Raw genomic sequence first — 25536 nt, forward strand, 5'->3', positions numbered from 1 at the left:
AAGTTGTTGCAGTTATCGGTCTTGCAGTTAAAAAGCGTTGCAGTTAAAAGACTTGCAGTTATCGAACGGCGACTGTATAGGAAACCACTATAGAGTTTTCCAGGCGCGTTTGTATTAGTGTGATGTATTCGATTTTTTTTTTGTTAGCTGTAAGAATTTTTTGTCACCTGTGAGAGCTGTCATCTAAACGAGAGAATAAAAAACTACCGAGTTTGATTCACACTCTTACAAATTTCAAAATACAGTGTAAAGCGGGCCGTGTCGTAGTGTTCGTGTGTTTTTGATTGGAGAACTCTATAAAAAAATTGAAGGAAGAAAACACCAATGCCGACGCATGGTATGACCATTGCTTACATACGCACTAAAAACCAAGATTTGCAGACTATTCTTTAGATTTGGCATGCCTGGTTATGTCAAATCAACCGGTACGCTTTGCTTACGTCTAGTTCGTTTTCACGACGGTACTACACCGTCCCGGACTACACTTATTAACTTTAACTTGAAACGAGCACTCAAACGAAACTACACCCAGCTGGTAACTTTTTCGAACGGCATTTGACAGCATTTATTTTTGTTGTTGGTGTTTTCAAACTACACCCTGTCGCTTTCGGGTGTAGTCCGGGACAGAAAAAATGTAGTTTCGGTGTAGTCCGGAAAATGAAAAAAAACACCTACAGGGCACAAGTGTAGTCCTCGCTACACCGCAAAAACGAATTCGACATTAAAGCTGCGTGCAAGAGGCTTATATTCCCGCAGTTATGTAACGCCTGTTCAACGTTTGTTAGACCAGAACGTTGAGAAGCATATTCACTTGAAACACAGCACACGTCATATTACAGATTAGCCCAGATGCATTCTTCGATGACTGCCAAGCAATGGATCGCAAGTTTGAATCTCACCAGGAACCCAACACAAAAAAGGATGGTTTTAAAAAAGGGTGGTATTGCTTTCTAATATAAATTAAAAATTTACCCATAGTCGAGCAACGGTTTAACAGATGTTTAATAAATATTTCGTTCGACGGGTCGAACACATGCCGAACAGTAGCCTAATAAATGTTTTCCGGTGCAGCTGGTCAACGCTGGTTTCACAAGTGTTGAATGAAATATTCTGCTGTTGTTGTTTAAAACCCTCCTCGCCGCTCCTAAACAACTGTGTGTCGGATAATTTCTCCAAATTCAACTGAACAACCATTGAACAGAAGTTTATTTTTCATTTCGGTTGTTGTTCAACTGTAGCCTAATAAAAGTGATCGAGTAAATGTTAGGCAACAACAATTGTTCCTTGGGGTATAAAGCAACGATTTCCAGTCTGACACAAAATCTTGATCAATACTTTACTTTTGCTAAAAACTCATTTAATTGCAAACATAACTAGAATATTCAACGCAAAATCGTTTAAAAACTGTCCACGTGGTATGTGGATGGCCCCTAATGTATAAGATCACAAACAATAATCTGCAACGAAAGCTACAAACAGAATAAGAGAACATTCTGCAGCATTCTATGACGGCTGAGGCAGAATTATTAACCCAAGCAGTGCCGCAAAGGGATTAAAACTGTATCACAGACTAACAGACGTAACACTGGAACCTAGCTCCATCGCCACAAAAAACGTTCAATTCAAATTTTCAATCAAATAACAGTTATCGCGCGAAAACGTCGTTTGGGGCGCTGTCATGCAATCTCATACATATTTTGTAGTTTCCCATTTGACACATGCAGTAACGCTGGCGCTGATGTCGAAATACATGACGCAGCGCGAACACGACAGCAGATGGTGCTAGTGTTACTAACGTAAAGTACTGGAATCATTCGAACGATTATTTTATTGAAAATTTGTTCGAAGTGTTATGTCTGTTAGTCTGTGACTGTATGTTGTTTTTCAATCGACTATTAAAATTGGTACAAACAACAAATGCATGAGTAATGTTAATGATGACTAGAGCAAGATACCTGACTTCATACATTTTGCCCGCAACACCTTTATAACGGTAAGTGCGACCATCTGATGACCGATCAGCAAAACTGTAATTATTAGCAAAATCGATTTATTATGCTCAATCCGCAAGGTGAGAACGAAAACAAGATGGCAATACCGTAGAGGGATATTGAAAATTAGATAACAGGACCATACAACGATATTGAAAAAAATGCTTCACCTTTCACCACCTTGTCGTCATCACCAAATTAACAGTATACAAATTAGTTTAATTTTCGTTCACGCGCAGCGAAACTCGTGTCCGCTACATACTGCAAGAGTAAGGTATTGTGTACTAGTCATCTTTGACCATAAACGACTAGTCATATTATTATTGAAATAATTAATTCATATCATGGTTATCTCTTGCATTGACAATTTCATCATTTGCTTTTTAGTCCTGTTGTAATAAAATATTATTTTTATCTAGACCATATAGATTAGTCTGTTGAAAACACTGCACAAATCTGGCCAAGCCTAAAAAGATAGCAATTACCGTAATATTTTTCTGTATGTGCGCTTGAAATGTAGTTCACCCAACCGCCATCATACTCAGAGGGGCGCCACATTTTTGTTGCTCGTATTGTTGGTTGAGTTGGATATCTATTAAGCAGGTATTAGACGAAGCAAATATTTGCTATTTTTCAATACAGATTTAATTTTGTGCAAATAAAAATCGTACCAAAAATAGCAAATGTTTGCTTCGTCTAATACCTGCTTTAGTGAATTTCTTGATTCCACTGTGTGCGGGCAAAACTGCCGAGGAATAATGAAACGTCATCGCCATTTAAGACGCAAGTAAAAAAGAGATGCCAGATAATTGTTTACGGACTTAGCACGTGCGGTGGTACAATGCGCTTCGGGCAGATTACACCGGTGATGTTTTGTTAAATTTAAGTGAACCAGTGTACAGGTTTAATGTTGGATTAAAATGTGTAAGTAAAACTTCGGAAAAACACATATTCTTTATTACGCTCAATTACAACACTTTTCATCAACTCCTAATATTATCACCTTGTTTATTTACATTGCTCGATTGGTACTCTCGTTTGACACTGATTTGGTTCCTTTATGTCGTTTTCGTTTTTGCGGTGTAGCTACCCCGCGGACTACACTTTGTCCTATCACTGTTTTTTTCACATTTTCCGGACTATCCCGGACTACCCTTTTTCTGTCCCGGACAGTCCGCGCAAGAAACAGAGTGCAGTTTTGAAGACACCAACACATTCACACGTATGTGTCAAAATCAAAAAAAAATGTGTCAAAATGGGTTTGCTTTGATTATCGTTCTTCGCGTGTCTAACAGCAGGTTGAATTTTATTTTGTTATTTTGTCATTTTTCAGTAAATTGGCAAATTTTTCGTACAGCAGCACAAACGCGATAAAAGACAATGGCGATAATGACCAAAACAAAAGTGACAGCTACCTCTGGTATTATACGCACACCATTGCAACTGCTCGGAAAGTGTTTTTTTAAGCTGCAAAGCGTAGTCCGGGACGGGATAGTCCTGCCGTAAAAACGAATTCGACATTAGTTTCATCTTTGCGGGACTCTTGTTATAAACATACACGCTGCTTTATTTTAACTCTAATTTGATTAGGATCTACTGTTCGGTATTCTTATGCAAAATGTCAAAAAGTGAGTTATCGGGTACTGGATAATTGAGTAACATTTACTCAAATTTTCATAATTACCATGTTTACTCAGTTTTGAGTTATTATCCATGATGTTTACTCACCCCTGAGTATATGTATATGTCAAAAGTTTTCAACAGCGATATTATCTGTTTCCGAAGAACAATTGGTGTCGCTTTTTATTCGTTTGCTAGCAGTAAGTATTTGATCTTTCATTAAATCAATAATTTCCTAAACAATTACATTACAAACAACATGTAACAATATTCCATAACAATTTCAGCTCAACATCATCATTGCAGAGGATTTGAAAACATAAAAAACATCTCTTCAAAATGAACAACCGCATGTTGTGTGTCCTGCGATGCCGTTTTAAGTCAGGCTTTTATTCGTGATAATGAACGGAAACATTTGTATCGATGTACAGTGCCCAAAACATGCAATCGATACAATTTAAATCCTTCGCAGTGTTAGGTGACGGATGATGACGGAATTTCTGGTGTGCGTACTGTACAAAAACATGAGCCACAGTCCACGTGCAACTGTGAACCGGTTGGTTGCCGCATTATATAAAGACACGTGAATGATTTAAAACTTTTATAATGTTTCGATGAAAAATAAATCTGTTTTGATTGTTCTGAATTTATTTTATTTATTGAGTCAGATTTACAAAAACCAGAAATCATCAAATTTCCAAATTTTGGCAAACTGGGTAACTTGTACTCAATTTCGTTAATTCCTGGTTTGCATAAACAGAGTAGATTCTAATCAGTTTTTGACGTATGACGCCCTTGCTCAGAAGTGAGTAACCGTAAAAGTACTCAAATTAGGGTACCTCCACTTTTTTCAAAAATGGGTCATATCTAACTCACTTTAGAGTAACAAATAATGAGCGTGTAGACTCTGGTCAAAACTGGATCATAATCGAGCGAATAAAGAAGGGTTTTGACAGCAGTTAGTGCGCTTCCAGGTCAAAACGAGGTGAGCTGGTGGAATAAAGAAATTAGCTATATGTTTCAATAATCTAAGGTTTAACCTAACTAACATCAAAAACATCATATCAAGAAGACTGACATCTCTGGATCGATCCCATACAAATGACAAGCGTCAAGTCAAACAGCGCACTCCATCTTTTTAAGGTGGAAGTTTGCATCGCTGCGAAGACAGAGTGGGCTATGTGGTGGTCCAACCTGTGCGATCGGCTTGCATTCGCATCGCCAGCACACACACTAGCATGCCTCAGCTCCACTTTTACTCGTAAGACTGCGCTGCCAAAACTGTCGCTCAGTCTCAGGCAGAGTTCCCAGTCTTCTTGATATGATGTTTTTGCTAACATTTCGGTACACAATATTACCGAGCCGAAATTTCAGTTAGGTGAACCGAGATTCACGAAAAAATATGACAGCTGTTATTATTTTTTTAACCGAGCTCTCAGTGGTGCCGTTATCGGCAATAAATTTTAAGTATGTGCAATACCAAAATCGGTTAGGCAAGGCGAATAACTCGCCGTCTACTGTAATAGGGGTCAAAATGTATATTTATGTCGAAGAATAAATGTTAACCCTGGAATGATAATCTTAATCTGGCGTTGAATTGATGCATGAATTTTGTATCATTTAAAATGCAAGTTTTTTTTTTCAATTTTATAATGATTGATTATTACGGTGTTAACACATCCATGCATAATAAATACCACAGTTCAGTTTTTTAAGAAACGAGGACGGATTCGCACTATTTTAAAAGGGGCCATCCACATTCCACGTCGTCAGATTTTTAATGACTTTGGTGCAATAACCCCCTCTCTCCCACTCCTTGGACTACTGCCCATATAAATTCTAAAAATTTTGTATGGCCCGTGGACATTACACAGACCCCCCCCCCCCAAGGCTGTCCCCGTGGAATGTGGATGACCCTAAAAGAAGAGGACAGTGTCACTAAAAGCGAGGAGTCAAATTGACGTAGACTATCATTCCAGGGTTAATGAAGGTCACCTATATAAGTTAAATGGTCGTATCCTTGTTTAACGAAAATATATTTCCTGATATTATACAGCAATTTTCAGAGACGACAAAATTTCAATGGTGTTTTATATGTCAGAATGCGTGTATTGTTAGAATTCGAGGATTTTTCGACAACTTGTACTCGTTTATGTACGAAACAATTCATATGAAAATATACTGTTACGTTTCAAAAGTTGTGCAAATTAAAAAATGTTTTGTAATAGCTTCGTTTATTTGATAGTCAAATAAAAATCTGATAAGGAATTTGAAAATTTGACTAATTAGAGGCAACAGAAATTGCATCATTAATGAACGGAGTTTGCTGAGGTGACGTGGGAGAGGAATCATTAAGAGTCCCAGAGTTGATACTAGTTTGTATAGCATTGTTCGACGTCCCTCCGCGATTTTTTTTATGTATGTTATTCGATCGATTATTCCGTTTATCGGTCCCGATATCCAGCAACATTGATCCGCTAGGTAATAATGATTGCGCTTCCGAAACCGTCTCATTTGTGTTTCTAGATAACGGCTTAGGTATGTTAGCTTGTTGAACCAAACTTGTGGTACGACCTTGCATTTTATTTGGCTTCGCACGCTGTTGAACAGAGCCGGGAGTGTAAAGCGGAGTTATCACATTTCCTACTGCTTTCGTTCGGCCTTCGCGAAAGACCTAAAATCACACTGTATTGAGACCTGTGTAGGTTTTTTTTTTTTGAGTTTACATACCATGCGTTGCCCTGGTTTCATGTATTCTGGATTTTTGATAAAACGAAAACGAACAATAGCTTTATCACCAGTTCGTAAACACTCTTTCGACATTTGCAGAATTTGTGCTGTTTGTCGAATACTTCCACAGTGCACCATCGCTGACCAACGACCATATTTACTCGAAATGGTTGTTGGATGATGAAGTACCAGTATCTCGCAGTCAAACTCCCAGCAAGCCTAGTAATAAAAAAAAAAAATTGAAATGTTGAATGAAAAATGAATAGCACTAACATTGTTTTGTTCTTGTGTAAGTACTATTGATGTGCGATTATTTATATAAAAGCAATAATATTAAATCATAAATTTAACTATTCTTCTATGGAAAGATTTTTTTTGTTAACCTTTTATAAGGCCGTAAAAACTATGCAAGAAATCGACATAAAATTTATTAAAACGTATTCCTTGCAGAAGCAACAACACAAATGTACCTTTGTTAAAAAATTCACTATTGAATCAATTGAAAAAATTGGTGGCAATATAGTTGCCACTGCCCGTTAACTCCAAAAACATTGGTGGCAATATAGTTGCCACTGCCCGTTAACGCCACGCCACGATGTTGGTGGCAATATAGTTGCCACTGCCCGTTAACGGCACACACGTTGGTGGCAATATAGTTGCCCTCCCCGTTCTTGTGAGACGCAAATATGTCTGTGTTTTTTTCTAATTTTTCACACAGATTGAGCAAACACTAGGAATTTTCATACGTATCAATTGCTCCATGTATCAATTCATGTCAGGTAGATGAAATATGGTATGTAAGAGTGAATTTCGGAGTTTCTAAATTATTTTAGTACAAAATCACAAAACTACGTATTTTTATAAAAATTCAAATAACAAAATCGTTTTTCAAATTTTAAGCTCTACATTTTTGCGGTAAGGTCTCCTGAATCCATACGCGAAGAAAAATTTATTTTAGCATGCAAATATTTTGAGAAAAACCAGTTTAAATTCACCAAAGTACGTATTTTCATGGAAACCTGATTTTCTCAGTCTCCCACGGTAGGTTTGAACTTAGCTCTTCAATTTTCAAGCTCTATATTTTTAGAGTAACGTCTTCTGAATCCAAAGATGGTGAAAAATTTATTCTAGCATGCACATGTTTAGAGAAAAACGAGTTTGAATTCACTAAAGTACGAGTTCTTATGAAAACTTGATTTTCTCCGAATCTGTGCATGCTAGAAAAAATCTGTCACCATCTTTGGATTCAGAAGACGTCACTCTGAAAATATAGAGCTTGAAAATTGAAGAGCTAAGTTGAAACCTACCGTGGGAGACTGAGAAAATCAGGTTTCCATGAAAATACGTACTTTGGTGAATTTAAACTGGATTTTCACAAAATATTTGCATGCTTAAATAAATTTTTCATCGCATATGAATTCAGGAGACCTTACCGCAAAAATGTAGAGCTTAAAATTTGAAAAACGATTTTTTTATTTGATTTTTTATAAAAATACGTAGTTTTGTGATTTTGTACTGGAATAATTTAGAAACTCCGAAATTCACTTTTACATAACATATTTCATCTACCTGACATGAATTGATACATGGAGCAATTGATACGTATGAAAATTCCTAGTGTTTGCTCAATCTGTGTGAAAAATTAGAAAAAAAACAGACATATTTGCGTCTCACAAGAACGGGGAGGGTCCAGAGGGGTGGCACCTTTACCAAAACTTAGAGCAACTATTTCCCTTGAATAAAACTCCAATTTTCCCCAAATCGGCCGTTCCAGTGCTGAGAACGAGCATTTTCAAAAATCAAGTTCCGTCCTGGGTCTTCACGGGTTAACCCCAAAAACGTTGGAAGCAATATTTTTGCAGCTGCATTGTAAGCTTGATTTTTTGAAATTATTATTATAAGGAATGAAAAATCATAGTAATTAGAATGTAACAGTAGGACTTCATTTATTTTGCATGGAAAAGATCGAAGTAAAGGATTTTTCAAGTGGTATCCAGAAAAAAAATTTTGGGAAGAAATTTGAAATTTGTCGTCCAATACACCATGTATTTTAACGAAAAAATTGCATAGTCTTACACAGTAGGTCCTGAATAGTAAATTTCTGGTGAAAAACCTGGTGTTGGATTTTACCAAATTAAAAATGAATTTCCTAAAGACGGTCTAAAATCGCGGTTTGTTCACATAAAAATGATCTCAAAATCAATATTGTACACTTCAAGCAGTCCTAGAAAAAAAAACTGAAGTGTTCTAAAACACCCTTAGAAGTCTTTGGGTAAGCCAAATTCGAAAACAATATTCCTAGTGCAGCGAAAAAAATAAATTTTGTTGGTGGCAATATAGTTGCCACTGCCTTATAAAGGGTTAAAATGAATGTATGTCAATAAAACTAGAAGAGATAGATATCCGACAACTTCGTCAGTGGTTTTCTTCAGCAGCTTTTCTACAGCTTTCTGATACAAAATCTGCGAGAGAAAACCATTGCCGAAATATTCGACGCCCTACTTCATTTTTTTACTTCGTGGAAACGTTTTGATCAAAAAAAAAAAAAAGAATCACACACTAAAACAATTGTTCGCACACAAATAACATCGCCTTATATCTGTTTAATAATAGAGCACTGACACACACTGCTGTGTTAAAGCAAAAACGAAATAACAAGATACTTGACAAGTAGGTTTAATAATTTTCCTACAATTACATTAACTTAACTGCGAAAGCTAATAGCATTCAATAAAATAAAAAGCGTACAAATATATATATATATATAAATATATATATATATATATATATATATATATATATATATATATATATATATATATATATATATATATATATATATATATATATATATATATATATATATATATATATATATATATATATATATATATATATATATATATATATATATATATATATATATATATATATATATATATATATATTAGGGTGGGTCGATTTAAAAATCGCTTAGGCACATATGATTTTCGGATTTTAGGGATCAAAATAAGATACTTTTCTCAAGAAACCATACCTCTAAAATGAATTCTGATGTCCCTTGTACTAACGTGTAGGTACCCAAAAGGTCAAATTTCAAAAAATCCTGTTTTGACCCATTTAGAGTGACCCAATCGAGTCCAAATGTATGACCGACCCCCACTAACTTTGGAGGGCTGACCCACCCATGCTAGTGTTTTTGGATTTTTGTTTTCTCTTTAAAAATTTATTCGATCAGAACATAGGAAAGAAACTAAAAAATTATTGTTTGAAGTTTTTTTTGGTTTCAACACTGGGCAATTTCGCACGGCTCTCTAATGTCGCCTTCATAACAGCCTCTATATTTTCCGATATTACTCGTTTGGAAACGCTAGCTAGCAGTTGAACGTGTTGTTCCGTTCCTTGTATATGTAATGGAATATGCGGATCAGTAAATGGTGAATCATCTTCATTTAAATATGCTATCAATGTATCATACGGAATGATTCGCGTGAATGGTGGTTCAAATACGTTATTTTTATCGGTCAAATCGATCATTTTCGTGTAATCGAAGCAATGGAAGTTTATATCTGGTTTTTTATATTCTTTAAGTTCCGATGGGTCTTCAACATTGTCTCGATATCGTAAAATTTTTTTGATAGCAGAGTCGCGCACCTCTTTCCTATCATCAAACAACATTGATAGCAAGATATTTTCCGAATGTGCAAAATATGGATTATTTTTAATTACATGATTGACAACAGTGCGTAAATTTGGCTCCAGAAATTGTGCCCAAGTAATGTACTTAAAAAATAATACACTACCGTACACGACAGAGCTGTAATACTTGATATTAAAATAGATTGGCACATAAACCTTAATTATAAATTCAACCAGAATTCTTAAATTTTTAGGTGGTTTTTTCATTGTCACATATAATCGTAATAATCTAGCGACCTTGGTGAGCCAGCGAGAATGTACAATTTTCCCTGGTTTTATGTTAGCCAGATCCACAGAAACCACGCCATTAGAAATTGCATGTGCCATGTCGTATAAGTACTGCGAATCGGTGGAATATTCGTGCTGTTCTGCAACAGGAGGCATATTTTCCAACGCAATTCTCTGAAAGTCGCTCACCGAAAAATATATAATAATTAAATAAATTTATTATGATTTCACCAAAATTATAATAAATGAGTGATAGCAATGACTTACCGGAAGAGCTTCAGAATTTTCAATTTGCTTGCTTAGTTTCCCGGTTGTTGATGTTGGTCCAGTGGTGGATGATTTATTCAAAACCCCAAACAAATGTCGAAACGGAAGTTCGTTGAAGTGTAGAAGGCAAACAAACCAATGCAATGGTCTTTTTAGCAGCAATTCGAATCTTCGTATAATTCCACCGTGTGTGCCAGTGTTTGTTGGCTCACCGTCAGTGCATATGCCAATCAATGCATCCAGAGATATGTTTTTATCGTTGAAAAATTCATTCAATTTTGTGATTGCATCTCCCGCGGAACAGAAGCAGAAAAAATTCTGAACGACGACCTGTGGTGGCACGGGCCACCATGGTTGCAGCTCGACCCTTGTTTCTGGCCAAACCAATCGACATCTACACAAAACGAGGATGTTTTTCTTGAAGCACGCCAGGTACCAGTGAACGCAACAGCAGCCGTCACCGCACCTTCATTTATCAATTCGCTAGTGAGCAAGTATTCGAACTACAATAAACTACTACGCATCATTGCATATTGTCGCCGTTTCTTTCGAAGATACAAACCAACTTCCGAGCTGTCTACATCACCAGCACATCCGTTCCTTAGCTCAAAAGAGCTACAAGAAGCCGAAGCCGTCGTCATTCGTCTGGTACAACAACAGTCGTACAATGAGGAATGAACTGCACTGCAAAACTCACGACCAATCACATCTAAATCCAAACTTTGTTGGTTTCAACCCTTTATTGGCAGTGATCAGCTGATGAGAATCGGGGGCCGTCTAACTCAAGCGCCCCAACCTTACGATAATAAACATCAAATTATTTTACTAGGAAAACATCCACTATCCACTCTTTTGCTTCGTTCGCTACACCACAACCATTTGCACGCCGCCCCTCAGCTACTGGTGAATGTTCTCCGCCTGCGATACTGGATCACAGGGCCAGAAACTTGGCGAAAATCGTTGTTCGAGACTGCATTACCTGTGTAAAAGCACGTCCCAAACTGCTGGAGCAATTTATGTCGGAATTACCGTCCTCCCGAGTCACAGCAAGCAGACCGTTCTCCACCACCGGTATAGATTACTGGGGCCCTATTCTGCTAAAACCATCCCACCGTCGCGCCGGTCCCAAAAAAGCTTTTGTTGCAGTGTTCATCTGCTTCGCTACCCGTGCGGCTCATCTAGAGCTGGTTACCGACTTAACTCGGCCAAATTCCTGCAAGCTTTGAGAAGATTTGTGGCACGAAGAGGACTATGCCACACAATCTACTCGGACAACGGACGAAATTTCATCGGTGCAGCTAACGAGCTGCACAACCTAATCAAAGACAAGCAACACCACCAAGCACTAGCCATCGAATGTGCAGCCAACAACATACGATGGATCTTCAACCCTCCCAAGGCCTCACACTTTGGCGGCCTGTGGGAGGCAGCCATCCACTCCGCTCAGAAGCATTTTGTGCGGGTTCTCGGCACTACTCTAATCGCCCACGACGATTTGGAAACACTATTGACGCAGATCGAATGCTGCTTGAATTCACGTCCTCTTACACCCCTAACCGATGACCCAACGGACGACGAGGTCCTTACTCCTGGTCATTTTTTGGTTGGTTCCGCACTCAAATCTATTCCTGATTTTGACCTTGCGGAAGCTCCTTGCCAATCTCACAATCTGTTGTTTGGTGTGTAACAGCTCTTTCCGTAGGGTATCTATACGATGGAACGAGTCTTGGATCTCGATATTAAGTAGCGACTTCTGGAAACGTCCGATTTGCCTAGACAACTTACGGCTGTATGGGCTGCGTGATGCTAGCAATTCGTGCACACAGTGTAGAGATTGTACGATGTGCGTTGGTATAACACCAGAGCGCCGACATTGCAGAAGGAATTCTTTCCGGCTTTGCATGTTACCAAGCTTCGAAATGTTGTTAGCAAATGATTTGAACAGTTGAACGGTCGAATAATCGTATTGTTGTTCGACCTGTGTGTAGAAAGTGGTGCGTGCAGTATGTGCCATGTTGAAATTTTATACGGGGATTCGACTGTGACACTAAATTTGATTTTGTTTCGGCTTAGCAGTCTCAATAAAAACAGCGCTGATCTCTATGGGGACGGCAAACTACCCGAAAATACAACAATTGGCAGCTAGTTCAAAAGAAATTCCAGATAATATGGAAGCGATGGCATCTGGAATATTTAGCCACTCTACAGCCAAGAACAAAGTGGTGCGACCCACCTATCAACCTACAAACGGGTCAACTGGTCCTGCTTATGGACGAAAGATCGCCACCAATGCTCTGGCCGACCGCTAGGATCAATTACATCCAGGAGCCGATGGAATCATACGAGTGGTCACACTCCACACCGCCCAAGGTAATTACACTCGTCCTGTAAGCAAAATTTGCCTGCTGCCAATCGCACCGTCTAATGAATCACCAACACCAACCGAAAGTCGACCAGAAACCGAAGCAAAACAACAGCAATGAGTCATCTCATCTACCAATTTCGTTGCTAATTTCATCCCGATGCATATTCAACATTTGAACTACCTGAAATGAGAAAAAACAATGCAAAAATGATGCCCTGGAAGAACCACGTTCGATCGCCGATAACAATAACCACTTCGAGCAGAAGCGGAAACGTCAACAGTCAACGTCTGTCATCACGGGAACAGCAACCAATAGTCATCAGAAATGGTGATTTCTGAAGGGGCCAGGATGTTCGCATACGAATAAACCAGCGCGGCCTGGTTTTCAAAATTATAAACAACCTTGTTTTGTATTCAGCACTTTCCTCTACCAGTCTTGCGTAAGCAATCAATCGAGAATTCGGTTCTCTCAAAATAACAAGGTGAGGTTCTTTTACCATCCTACTATGATACTTACCATCAATTTTTTCTCTCGTATAAGTATCATCTTTTCTGCCGTCGAATGAAAACGCTATTAAACTGGAATCATCAAACCTTTTGCGGAGCACTATTCGTCTGCATTTCTCTCTTTCTCTACGAACTTTCGATTTATCCATGATGAGAGGTTCGCCATGCTGATCTTTCATTTCAAAATCTTTGAAAAGACTGGTTGCCAATGCTGACGCTACTCTATCAGACACACCAAATCTGTCACACATCAAGGCAAAGTTAAAACAATCGTATCTTTCTGTGTATTGTGAACTTGTGCTTCTATTCATAACATCTTCATCAACCGTCATCGGTACGTCTACGTATGTTGTATCATCGGGATCTTCGTATGTTGGCATTGTTGGCATTGATGACGATGTCCCTTGCTCTTCAATTTCCATCAGAAATGAATCAATTGTTAGTCTTCTCTGTTTATGTTGATCGTGCATAAACTCTTTCAGGCGTTCTGGAACCAAACCGCAGTTACATTGAGCTGCCGTCAAATCGCATTTACATGCTCCAATATAAGAAATTTCGTTCAGAGTACCGGTAAACACTAAAAGGTCTCTATTCGTCTTCTTAATTTCGGCTTGGTATTTGTCAACCAATCTATTCAATTTAACAGCAACATATTTTTTTGAAATTATTTCCATACCAAGTTTTTCCCAAATTCCAACCAACCTATCTGTTACGTGATTAGAGAATTGTTTATAAGAAAACTTTTTTTGTTCAGTTTTTGCACGTTCGCTTAAGTAAAAATAATATCTCAAGATATCCAGATCGGTTGGTAAATTAATATCATTCAAATCAGAAGACACACCAAAAACAGCAACATCATGCTTGGGTATATGACTCATTGGGTTTTCGATAGCTGATGATGTTGTTGCTATTTCATCTTGCGGGTTCATTGTAAACTAAAAAATATATATTTTGACTTTAACAATTTTCACTTTCACTTTCAGGTTTTTATTTTAGGTGTTGACTCTTTGGCGGACGATGTAGAATGATTTATGTTGACGTTTCTATCCTATACGAAACCTACACTAGTTCTACACAGAGTGAATATATAGAGTGACGCAGAGAGAAATTTAGTCAAAACAGCAACACGGTTTTTTTATGTATCCACCAAAATATTTTTCTGGCAGCCCCTTTTTGCTCAAGTTCCAGTTGACTTCAACGGAGTGTTGTTATTGTCAGAGTGAAAAGATAGTTATTGTATTTAAATTTAAAACAAGTTCGTTTGATAAAGTTTGATAGAGATAGATAAAATGAAGTGCGTTTTGTGTAATAACAAAAAACAGTAAGGAATGTGAGTTTTTTCGGTTCCCGAAGAATCCGATTGTTAGGAAACAGTGGATGGATTTTTGTTGCCTCCCAGCAGACTATTTCATTGACGAAAACACCCGACTTTGCAGTGTTCGTTTGGTTTTTCTGGTTTCAGACTCTGCGTCACTCTATTTATTCACTCTGGTTCTACAGTGTGCGTGGGAACAGTGGAAACGGAGCGTCCGTGCGTGGTAGCCGTTGTGGTAGCATACCAGCGGTGCTCACCTGACTGGTCGAAATAAAAATATTACGTATGATGTAACAGAGTGATATACGATTTAATGTTCAAAAGGACGCCAACTGCAAACGCCATCTGCAATGAGAATGGCTCAGAAATATGTGTAATTGTGTATGTATGCGCTGAAGACTCAGGACCGAATCCTATGCGAAGCAGGAGAAAACAAAAATCCAAAAACAAAAAAAACATTTTTTTCCTAGAAACTTCATTTGTGCGGAAAAATAATAGCCATTTCACTGATTTTTGTCATATAAAGTGCCAAAAATGGTGATTTTTTGATATTTTTGTATGGGAGACCCCCTAGGGGGGTCCCAGGGGGGTAACACTAGCATGGGTGGGTTGGCCCTCCAAAGTTAGTGGGAGTCGGTCATACATTTGGACTCGATTGGGGCACTCTAAATGGGTCAAAACAGGATTTTTTGAAATTTGACCTTTTGGGTACCTACACGTTAGTATAAGGGACATCAGAATTCATTTTAGAGGTATGGTTTTTTGAGCAAAGTATCTTATTCAGATCCCTAGAATCCGAAATCATATGTGCCTAAGCGATTTTTTGATCCCCTACAAATCGAACCGCCCTAATATATATATATATATATATATATATATATATATATATATATATATATATATATATATATATATATATATATATATATATATATATATATATATATATATATATATATATATATATATATATATATATATATACATATATATATATATATATATATATATATATATATATATATATATATATATATATATATATATATATATATATATATATATATAATATATATATATAATATATATATATATATATATATATATATATATATATATATATATATATATATATATATATATATATATATATATATATATATATATATATATATATATATATATGCAGTGCGCGACCGTCAACTCGACCTCTTCGATCGACTTGCCGTAGACCTCTAGCGTGATGTCGTCTGCGAAACCGACGATCACAACCCCTACAGGGAACTTTAGTTTCAACACCCCGTCATACATGACATTCCACAACACCGGGCCCAGGATGGAACCTTGCGGTACCCCTGCGGTGATTGGGACGCACTTCTGACCCTCCTCCGTGTTGTAAACTAGTACCCGATTCTGGAAATAATTTTCCAAAATCTTGTACAACGACACCGGTACGTGGATGCTCCTAAGCGCGAGCGCTATGGAGTCCCAACTGGCGCTATTGAATGCATTCTTCACGTCAAGCGTGACGATTGCGCAATAGCGAATGCCCCAACTCTTACGCTGGAGTGCTACCTCTGCCGTCTTGGTGACAGAGAGAATAGCATCCAGCGTGGATCTACCTTTCCGGAAGCCGAACTGGTTACTTGCCAGACCGTTTACACCCTCTGTGTACTTCACCAGTCTGTTAAGGATAATCCTCGCAAGCACCTTGCCCGTAGTGTCCAGCAGACAGATAGGTCTGTATGCCGATGGGTCCCCTGGCGGTTTCCCAGCCTTCGGCAACAGCACCAATCTCTGTCGCTTCCACCTGTCCGGAAAGAGGCAGTCATCCAGGCACTTCTGCATGACTGCTCGAAATAGATCGGGGGCCACTTTCATGGCCGTCCTGATGGCCAAGTTCGGGATTCCATCCGGTCCCGGTGCCTTGCTCACCTTTAGGGAGTTGGCGATCACGATGAGTTCCTCATTCGTAACCCTTACCTCCTCCACAACCTCTGCACGGCTGCCGTCTCTCACGGATTGGATGCCCGGCAGGTTGGCCGACCATCCCTGGTCTGTGTCTGAGATACTGGAACGTCGGACGTGAGACTCAGCAACCGGAGGCCAAGGATTTGGCTCGTGTCGTGGCAAGAGTCCCTCGATGATACGTTCCAGCATCGCTGGTGATTGCTCTGCAGGCGCCAACACGCCTTTGGTCTTCGCCATTACGACTCTGTAGGCGTTGCCCCACGGATTCGTATTGGCGCTCGCGCATAGCCTATCGAAGCAGGCCCTTTTGCTCGCCTCTATCGCACTTTTAAGCGCCGATCTTGCAGATCCGAATACTACACGGCGCTCTACCCTCTGTGCATCGGTACGTGCACGTTGCAACATCCGTCTTGCACGGAGGCACGCGCTACGGAGGTCCGCTATCGCGTCGGTCCACCAGTATACCGGTGACTTACCATTCCTAGGTTGGCGGGTCCTAGGCATGGTGGCGTCGCACGCCCGCGATAATGTGGCAACTAATTGGTCAGCACTCGGGCGGAGCCAACTGCCCCCCTCGCGCTCTCTTCTCATTGCTTCTGCAAATACCTCGGCATCGAAATGCGATGTCTTCCACCCGCGGACGGTCGGAGTATTGGCTCTACCCGTCGCCTGCCGCCTCACGTTCTGGACTACGCTATAGCAGACCGACTGGTGGTCACTATAGGTGTAGCCATCGTCTACCCTCCAGTTCACGATCAGTCCTGGGCTGGAGAACGTCGCGTCGATGATCGACTCCGCACCATTTCTGCTGAATGTACACTTGGTTCCAACGTTGGCCAGATCTAGGTTGAGCTTTGCCAAAGCTTCCAACAAGATCTGACCCCTCCGGTTCGTGCGGCGGCTTCCCCACTCAACAGCCCAAGCGTTGAAGTCGCCCGCCACTACTAAGGGTGTTAGTCCCGTCAGCTCCATAGATAACAAATCGACCATCTGGGTGAACCTTTCGATAGACCAACGCGGCGGAGCATAACAACTGCAGTAGAACACTCCGTCCACCTTGGCAACCACGTATCCTTCATTTGAGGTTGACACAACCTCCTGAACCGGGAACTTGCTGGTCGTGCATATGGCCGCCGTACTGGACTTATATATATATATATATATATATATATATATATATATATATATATATATATATATATATATATATATATATCAGGGTGGGGAAAAATGATCGATTTTCCGGAACCAGGTTTTTTTTGTTCCTTTCGGGGCCCCACACAACCCTAAACTTACCGGGAGTCGATTGGTTTTGTCTCCGCTTGGCGCATTGCATTTCAAATTTGTATGAAAATTGATATGAGAAAACCCACTTTTTAGCATTTACCTTTCTAGAAAGCACAATAATGCACTAATAAAGCACTACATCATGTTAAAGTATAGTATTTTAGGTGCCGAACAACTTTGCAGAAGACACTGAAGAGCTAGGATGTCCCTAAAAAGAGCTATAGCTGTTCAAAGTTGAGTATGTCGATTTAAATGCAGAAAATTTTGTTTTCTGCCAACATTACCAATGCACCGGTGTCAGTAGGATTCCCATCAGAAGTAACCTGTCGTAACGAGTTTATACACTCAACTGTATCAAGCAAATAAATTTAGGTCAATATTCTAGGCGTAGGTAGCGTCTACAACGTGTATCAGAGGTTACTTCAGATGGAAATCTGACTGACGCCGGTACACTTCCGATAAATTTAGGATTGTTTGGGGCTCCAAATGGAACCAAAAAACTTGGTTCTGGCTTTGTGTTATCAAGTTTTATGTTTTCCATATAATGACTACACCGCATATCACCTGATATCAGGCGATTCGTGCTATCGAGGCCATATCACCATCCATATTACCTGATATCCCATACAATCGAGCTGTCAACGGATATCACCTCGGCTACATGCTATCGCGGATATCATGTTCGAAAACCAATAATAACCACAATTCAAGCAGTTGGCAACATGGCCAACAGACAATTGACGCAACCCTACAAATTTCTAACTTCGCGTTGCATGCGAGAAAAAAGGAAGGAAATATTTTTGCTATTTTCATCCCGCACGTTTTGACAATTGCATATGGGAGTTCGCGTTGGTGCGAGCCAACTAGCTGACATCTCTATCCTAATCCCATTGCTCTTGTTGTCTTGTTTTAGCTTTGACCTGTTATTGTTTTCTTCTCTTTTCATGACCAAAGCAAATGTCAAATCATATCAGCTCACTGTAGTGTGAACGCTCGAAGTGATATCCGATATCATCTGGCGATATCAGGTGATGTCCGGCGTAGTCTGAACAAGGCATAAAATCAATGTAGGATAGAACAGCAAGAAATGAATGCGAAAGCGTGGGCTAGGATTTGCAGCAGTTTTGTTCGAAGTTGCATATCTGTTCTGTGCTGCTACCCTAATACACCCTGGAACTACCGTTAGGTATTGGGAACCGGATTTTGTGCTTGATGCACCCTCTCACAGCTGGCCTCGAAGTACGATGCTGGCCTAACAAGCCAGTCGTCGTATGTTCGAATCCCAGTTCGCGAGAGACTGTTAGTGTCAGTGGGATCGTAGCGCTAGCCCCGCAATTGTCCTGTACGCTGAACAGCTGGCTGCGAAGTTTGTGTATAATAAACAGAAGGTCGAGTTCCAAATCGAAATGTAGCACCAAGGCTTTGCTTTGCACCCTCTAGTTTTGGCTAACTACCAAGAGGCAAGAAGTTAGTTTACTTCGGCACTTGGATGGTCACCCCGTCGATTGGTACCTTGTAATGCTTGGACTATCTGGGAAGCAATCACACTGACCGCTCTATAGATGACCTCGTCCGCGCACATTCTACATTAGACCAAACTGATGCTACATCCCTGTGTATGGATGTAGTCACGCTGGCAAGCAATTTGCGCTTGCTGCCGTATAACGCTGAGCTATTAGAGTGATAATGCCACAATGGTCGTTGAAACCCTCTTGCAGGAGTAATACACGTGGCTCCCAGAGAGGAGATTGTCCTCGACCATCACTCCTAAAAGTTTCAAAGACCGCTTTGAAGCTTTAATCCACCGGCATTAATTTTCGTCCTTTGCTTCGGTTTGCGGTTTTTTATCACAATCACCTCCGTCTTGTGGTGCGCTAGCTCCAGCTTCATTGAGCGCATCCAGTCTTCTACAATTTTGATTGAAAGTACAGCTTTCAACTCGATCTTTCCTATGGCCCCGCCATAGACTCCTACACCCTCAACAAACGGGGAAAATTTCGTTACTTTCGAGCAACATTCTATTACTTTTTGTGTCTTAGGACCGCGCATTAGACACAAAAGGTAATAACCAAAAAGCAACATAATATATGACGGCTACACGCTTGTATGTGTTTCTGCAGGAGAACATATGATCGAGAACCGCAATGCTTGTTTTATCAAGACTACGATCAGGCTCATTTATCTCTTCTTTATTCACACCTAAGCAGAATCTCACCGGTCAGCCTCACGTGTCTTGTTAAAAACAACACTGTTTCGTTCCCCAGTGTTTACTTGAAATGGAAATATCAAATACCGTGTGACCAGAGTTGCCGGAGTTGCGAAAGTTGTTCTGGATGGACACTAGTTTTGTATCTTCAAACAGGTCAAAATGAGTTTTGTGAAGCGATGAGTGTGTGTTTTCAACATTATTGCACCCACTTGCAAGTTGGGCTGCACTCAGCAAGCCATAGTTGTCTGGGCAAATACCGAGGTTCGTGTAAGGCTGAAAACCCGTGTTGTAAGAACGGATTTGTATACAAGCACCATCGTCTTATGCACAATGATGCTAAAGACAAATCAGCTTCAATACACCCGTTTGATTTCACATAACGAATGCAAAGCTCTTCAACACCCTGTCGCTGGAACTGAAGCTGTGATATTCCAGTATGTACCTGTTATATTGTATAAAAACGGAGTCAAGTTGCACACCTATGCGTTTTTGGATAGTGGCTCCTCTGTCAAGCTGATGGAAGATTGTTTGGCGAAGGAACTGAACTTGAAAGGCGAAAAGCACCTACTATGTTTACGCTGGACGGCAAATACTTGTTGGTATGAAAACGATGCTATGCGTGTTTCGTTAGGTATCTCTTTGACCAAAGATAGAAGCTCAAAAAATAATTTGACTGATGTCTACACGATTAAAGAATAAAACTACCGTCACAAACACTGTTCATTTATTAGTTGGCGGGAGAATTTTCTCATCTTGACGGGTTGCCGATAGAATCTCATTGTAATGTTCAACCCAAAATATTGATTGGAATGAACAATATGCGGATGATAAATACCTCGTGAAGGAAAACAGAATGAACTAGTATCGGTCAAGATACGTCTTGAGTGGCCGATCTATGGAACATGTTCGTCAGACGATGATCGTCACTCATATCTCCAGTATCTGTTTCCACTCATATGAATCCGATAGAGACTTACACGAAATGGTGAAAGGATTCGCGATGACAGCATGGGAATTAATGCTCCGCAGAACCTACTGCTTTCCAAGGAGCATGAACGTTCACTGCAAACTGCACGACGTCACGAGTTACCAAAATGGGCGCTACCTGGGAGAAAGAAATGGATATTACACTCAAAACAGAGAACACGCACATGCGTCGTTTTCTGATAGCGTGTAACTATCTTCTTGCTGTAACGCATGCATGACTCAAACGAAGTTCTTAGTAACATCAGGAATACTGAATGTGCAAATTTTACAGACTTATTTTTCGAGTCTGAGTTTTTTTCAATTTGCCGTTGTATAAAAGGACTTTCAGAGTTTTGAGTTCGACCGTGAAAATGTGTTCGAAATTGAAACCAAAGCCTCAAATCACGAGAAGCGCAAGTTCAAAAATCGAAGAACGCTAGCATGATTATTACTTACAGCTTATGAAATTTATTATTTTACGTAAAAACAAACTAAAATATTTTGTAAAACGACAATGATTTCAAAAACTGTCTGCGATGAATATTTTTTCTAGCAACGCGATACCTTTCAGTTATAACAACACTCATCGCAAAAAAATCCTTTTTTTTTCTTGGTTCAAATTGACAGTCAATGACAGCTCATTCTGGTTCATTTTGACATTCACACAACTTCGTATCCGTTTCTCCCTCCCAGGGCGCTACCAAGTCGGACTACGCTGGACATATGACGATGAACGTTTACACTCGAAATATTTTTCGCGTTATAATTACCGGAAAAGTTATGTGAATATTTTCCATTGTCATTTTCATGTAGATTTTACGTGATTGTCATTTGAGTTCATCATGAACCGGTAAGATGATTTATCCTGTGAATCTTATTCAGTAGACATATGCATTCCATGTGAGTTTCACGTAGAATTTAACTACCGGTAAAGTGAAAAGCATTTGATTGTCTGATAGGTTCTACGTTTTATACAACGTATAATTTTCAATTGTGGGACTAGGACAAGTTTTCATAAATTATCCAAATATGTTGCTCTATAAGTCGCACGAGCATGCAAAATCGCCAATTCGTAAATGAATTAAATAACATACAAAATGGCAAAATGATATTGCGACATTCGCTGGCGATAATCACTGTTAGCTGCAACTGTTTATATTCAGGAAATTCCTCGCAATTTGAACTGAATCCGTGTGAAATTTCGATGTCGGATTCTTATGGTTTTTCTAAAGCTCACTTATTGGTAAGTCACTAATTGGTAAGTGGTATTGGTTGAGTGTACCTAACAACCGCTCTGTGGCTCTTACACACTACTACACTTACACTGAATAAATTACTTTTGGAATCAGACAGAACTGAAACACTCAAAATATTTTTCACGTTATTGTTACGTGAAATTTCCTGTACTTATTCATTTTCTGTCATTTTGCATGATTTATGTGACAAACATAACAGCCTCGTGAAAATCACATGCATACTATGTTTTATCACGTAGCATCTACGTCAACTTGGCAACGTCAAACAGAATAAAGTATCGCGTGAACTCTTCGTGTGAAAATACACAGAAATCAAAATGGCGAAGCTGTTGTCTGATGTTGTTTTTGAACATGAAAGGAATCCTTCGATGACTTCATAATAAGTGAGCTTTTGAAAAAATCATAAGAATCCGGCATCGAGATTTCACACAGATTCAGTTTAAAATTGCGAGGAATTTCCTGAACATAAACAGATGCAGCTAACAGTGATTATCGCCAGCGAATGTCGCAATATCATTTTACCTTTTTGTATGTCGTTTCATTCATTTACGAATTGGCGATTTTGCATGCCCGTGCGACTTATCAAGCAATATATTTGGATAATTTCTGAAAACTATTCCTAGTCTCTCAAGAATTTGGGAAACACAATTGAAAATTATACGTTGTATCATAAAACGTAGAACCTCTCAGACAATCAAATGCTTTTCACTTTACCGGTAGTTAAATTCTACGTGAAACTCACACGAAATGCATATGTCTACTGAATAAGATTCACAGGATAAATCATCTCACCAGTTCATGATGAACTCAAACGACAATCACGTACAATCTACATGAAAATGACAGTGGAAAATATTTACATAACTTTTCCGGTAACTATAACGTGAAAAATATTTTGAGTGAAGGTATAGTTATTTAATATGTCGATTCAACACGAACCAGCATTGTCGCAAATATTGGGGTCGAAGATGGCGGATTACAAACGCAAAGGATATATTCGTAAGCTCACTTCTGAGAAGAGTCGAAGCACCGGAAGTAGAACCTGGTATCTACCGATCTTTTCAGTGTTCAATCTCAATATATTAACAGTAGGCATTATGTTGATGATATGTTGACAAGTGTGGACACGTAGGAAATAGCTATAAAACTAGCGAACATGGTTCGATATGTTCATCGCAAATGAGGTTTCCATATGAGAAACTGGGTTTCTAACTCACCAACAGTGTTGGCAAGCTTAGGGGAAACGCCAAACCATGAAAAATTATTGGAAATGAATTCGGATTCAACCATGGGAAAGGTTCTCGACAGGTGGTGGAACGCTGCCACAGTCGATGACACCCCGTTAGGCATACAGACGCGAGGCATACGGACGGCAGGCATACGGACACGAGGCATATGGACGCGAGGCCGAATGGACGCGAGGCCGAATGGACGCGAGGCCGAATGGACGCGAGGCCGAATGGACGCGAGGCCGAATGGACGCGAGGCCGAATGGTCGCGAGGCCGAATGGCTACAAAGCCGAAAGGACACAAGGCCAAAGGGAAGTGATGCGGAATATGTTATTATCGTCATCATCATCATCACAGCATTCAATAACATGTATTTCGCTTCAAAGTGTCATTTGGAAAGCAATACACTCGCGGGCTTCGGCCGACTCGCTGTTCGAGCGAATGCTGTCCTTACTCGCTACCGCTCGTTCGGACTTAACTAAGGGAAGAAAACTCTGTTTGAGTAGACCTAGCAAACCAGTAGATCAGTCGTTTGGGTGCGAGAGGCCGCCGCTTCCGACGGCGGGTCGACGGCCGGCTCGGACTGCGGAAACCACGGCGGCTTAGTGCCGCCTCGTTTCCTTGCCCTCGATTATGCGTCTTCGCCGCATGATTTCAAGAAAAGTATTATACCCAACTTAAACTGTTTAGGAATATAATAACACCTGAGCTACATAATTTGATATCATGCGATCGTACAACATCGCATTCAGCTTCGCGTCCATTCGACTTTGCGTCCGTTCGACCTCGCGTCCATTCGGCCTCGCGTCCGTTATGCCTTTTGGCAGTATGCCTCGTATCCATTATGCCTCACATCCATCATGCCTCGCGTCTGTATGCCTAGCATACTATGCCTAACATCCATATGCCTAGCGTCCATATGCCTCGTGTCCCGTCCCCGCCACAGACACGTTTCGATATGAACTTCGAACAGACCGTAACATGGTTTTTTTAGGAGGAGTCAGCAACCCAACCAAGCGCGATTTACTTCGAACATTGATGGCTATTTACGCTCCTTCAACGATACGGCAGCATGTCACTCAATTACCATCGCAAATTTTACAAAACATGTCCGCTGACAACATATACCGTCACTTTATGAGCAGTATTGAGAAACCGAAAGTGGAACGCGAGGATCCAGCAACTGATTGGCGCCGAGTTTGGTCTAACATCTTGCGGAATCGGAACCTATCGTCTCAAGAAAAGTCTACACTGTTCTTGTCTGTTAACGGAAAAACAGAACACCGACGATTGGTGTATACCATACACCGCGCAGATACACAAGTTAGCGGAATGTCCGCGTGTGACCAACGCATGGAGGACACTACAGCAGCTGATCGCAAGGTGCCTACCGGGTCGGAGAAGAGCAACCTATATGGACATAGTGAAACCAACAATGACGCGAATACCTAGAACAGTGAAAATTTTGAAGCTTATCACGAATTACATAGAATATATTGTGAATAGTAATAATGGGATAAACGCAAACGACCTTAAGTGTACACTTGAACTGTATTTGTAAATAACAAGTTTAAATAAACATAACTTTATAAAAAAAAATCTTTCAGGTCTCATAGCGCATTATTTAATAATTTCTGCGATCTTTCAGGTCTCATAGCGCATTATTTAATATATAGAAGCAAAAACACTACTCCCGAATTTGTAGCGTTCCGCATGGGTGAGATACTAGATGCAACAGATGTCACTGGTTGGAGGTGGTTGGGTTCGAAAGATAACGTAGTGGACGATGGCACCAAATGGAAAAATGAACTTGATCTTCACCAACGAGTCGTTGGTTTCTAGGGCCACCGTTTCTGTGGAAGCTCACAAATGATTGGCCCAGATCATCTTTAAAT

The 25536-nt window shown here is 39.8% G+C and overlaps 1 protein-coding gene and 1 long non-coding RNA gene across 4 annotated transcripts in view; one reads left to right on the top strand and one right to left on the bottom strand.

The window, feature by feature from the left end:
* The first annotated feature begins 3074 nt into the window (after positions 1-3074).
* On the top strand, positions 3075-4257 carry LOC129723059 (uncharacterized). Of its 2 annotated transcripts, XR_008727711.1 has the most exons (3): positions 3091-3289; positions 3349-3811; positions 3899-4257. It is a non-coding gene; the product is annotated as an uncharacterized LOC129723059 (long non-coding RNA). The 2 variants fall into 2 exon arrangements; XR_008727710.1 differs by having other exon boundaries at positions 3075-3811.
* A 1373-nt stretch (positions 4258-5630) lies between these two features.
* The window catches only part of LOC129719466 (GTP-binding protein 1), an 81955-nt gene continuing 62049 nt past the window's right edge, over positions 5631-25536 (bottom strand). For both annotated transcript variants that reach the window (XM_055670806.1, XM_055670805.1), the window contains exons 6-7: positions 6342-6560; positions 5631-6285 (exon numbers count right to left, since the gene is read on the bottom strand). In XM_055670806.1, the coding sequence (XP_055526781.1) occupies positions 5893-6285; positions 6342-6560 (612 nt within the window). In that variant the 3' untranslated portion in view covers positions 5631-5892. The remainder of the gene's footprint in view (positions 6286-6341; positions 6561-25536) is intronic.

The sequence above is a fragment of the Wyeomyia smithii genome, chromosome 2 (genome assembly GCF_029784165.1).
Source record: "Wyeomyia smithii strain HCP4-BCI-WySm-NY-G18 chromosome 2, ASM2978416v1, whole genome shotgun sequence".
NCBI lineage: Eukaryota > Metazoa > Arthropoda > Insecta > Diptera > Culicidae > Wyeomyia > Wyeomyia smithii.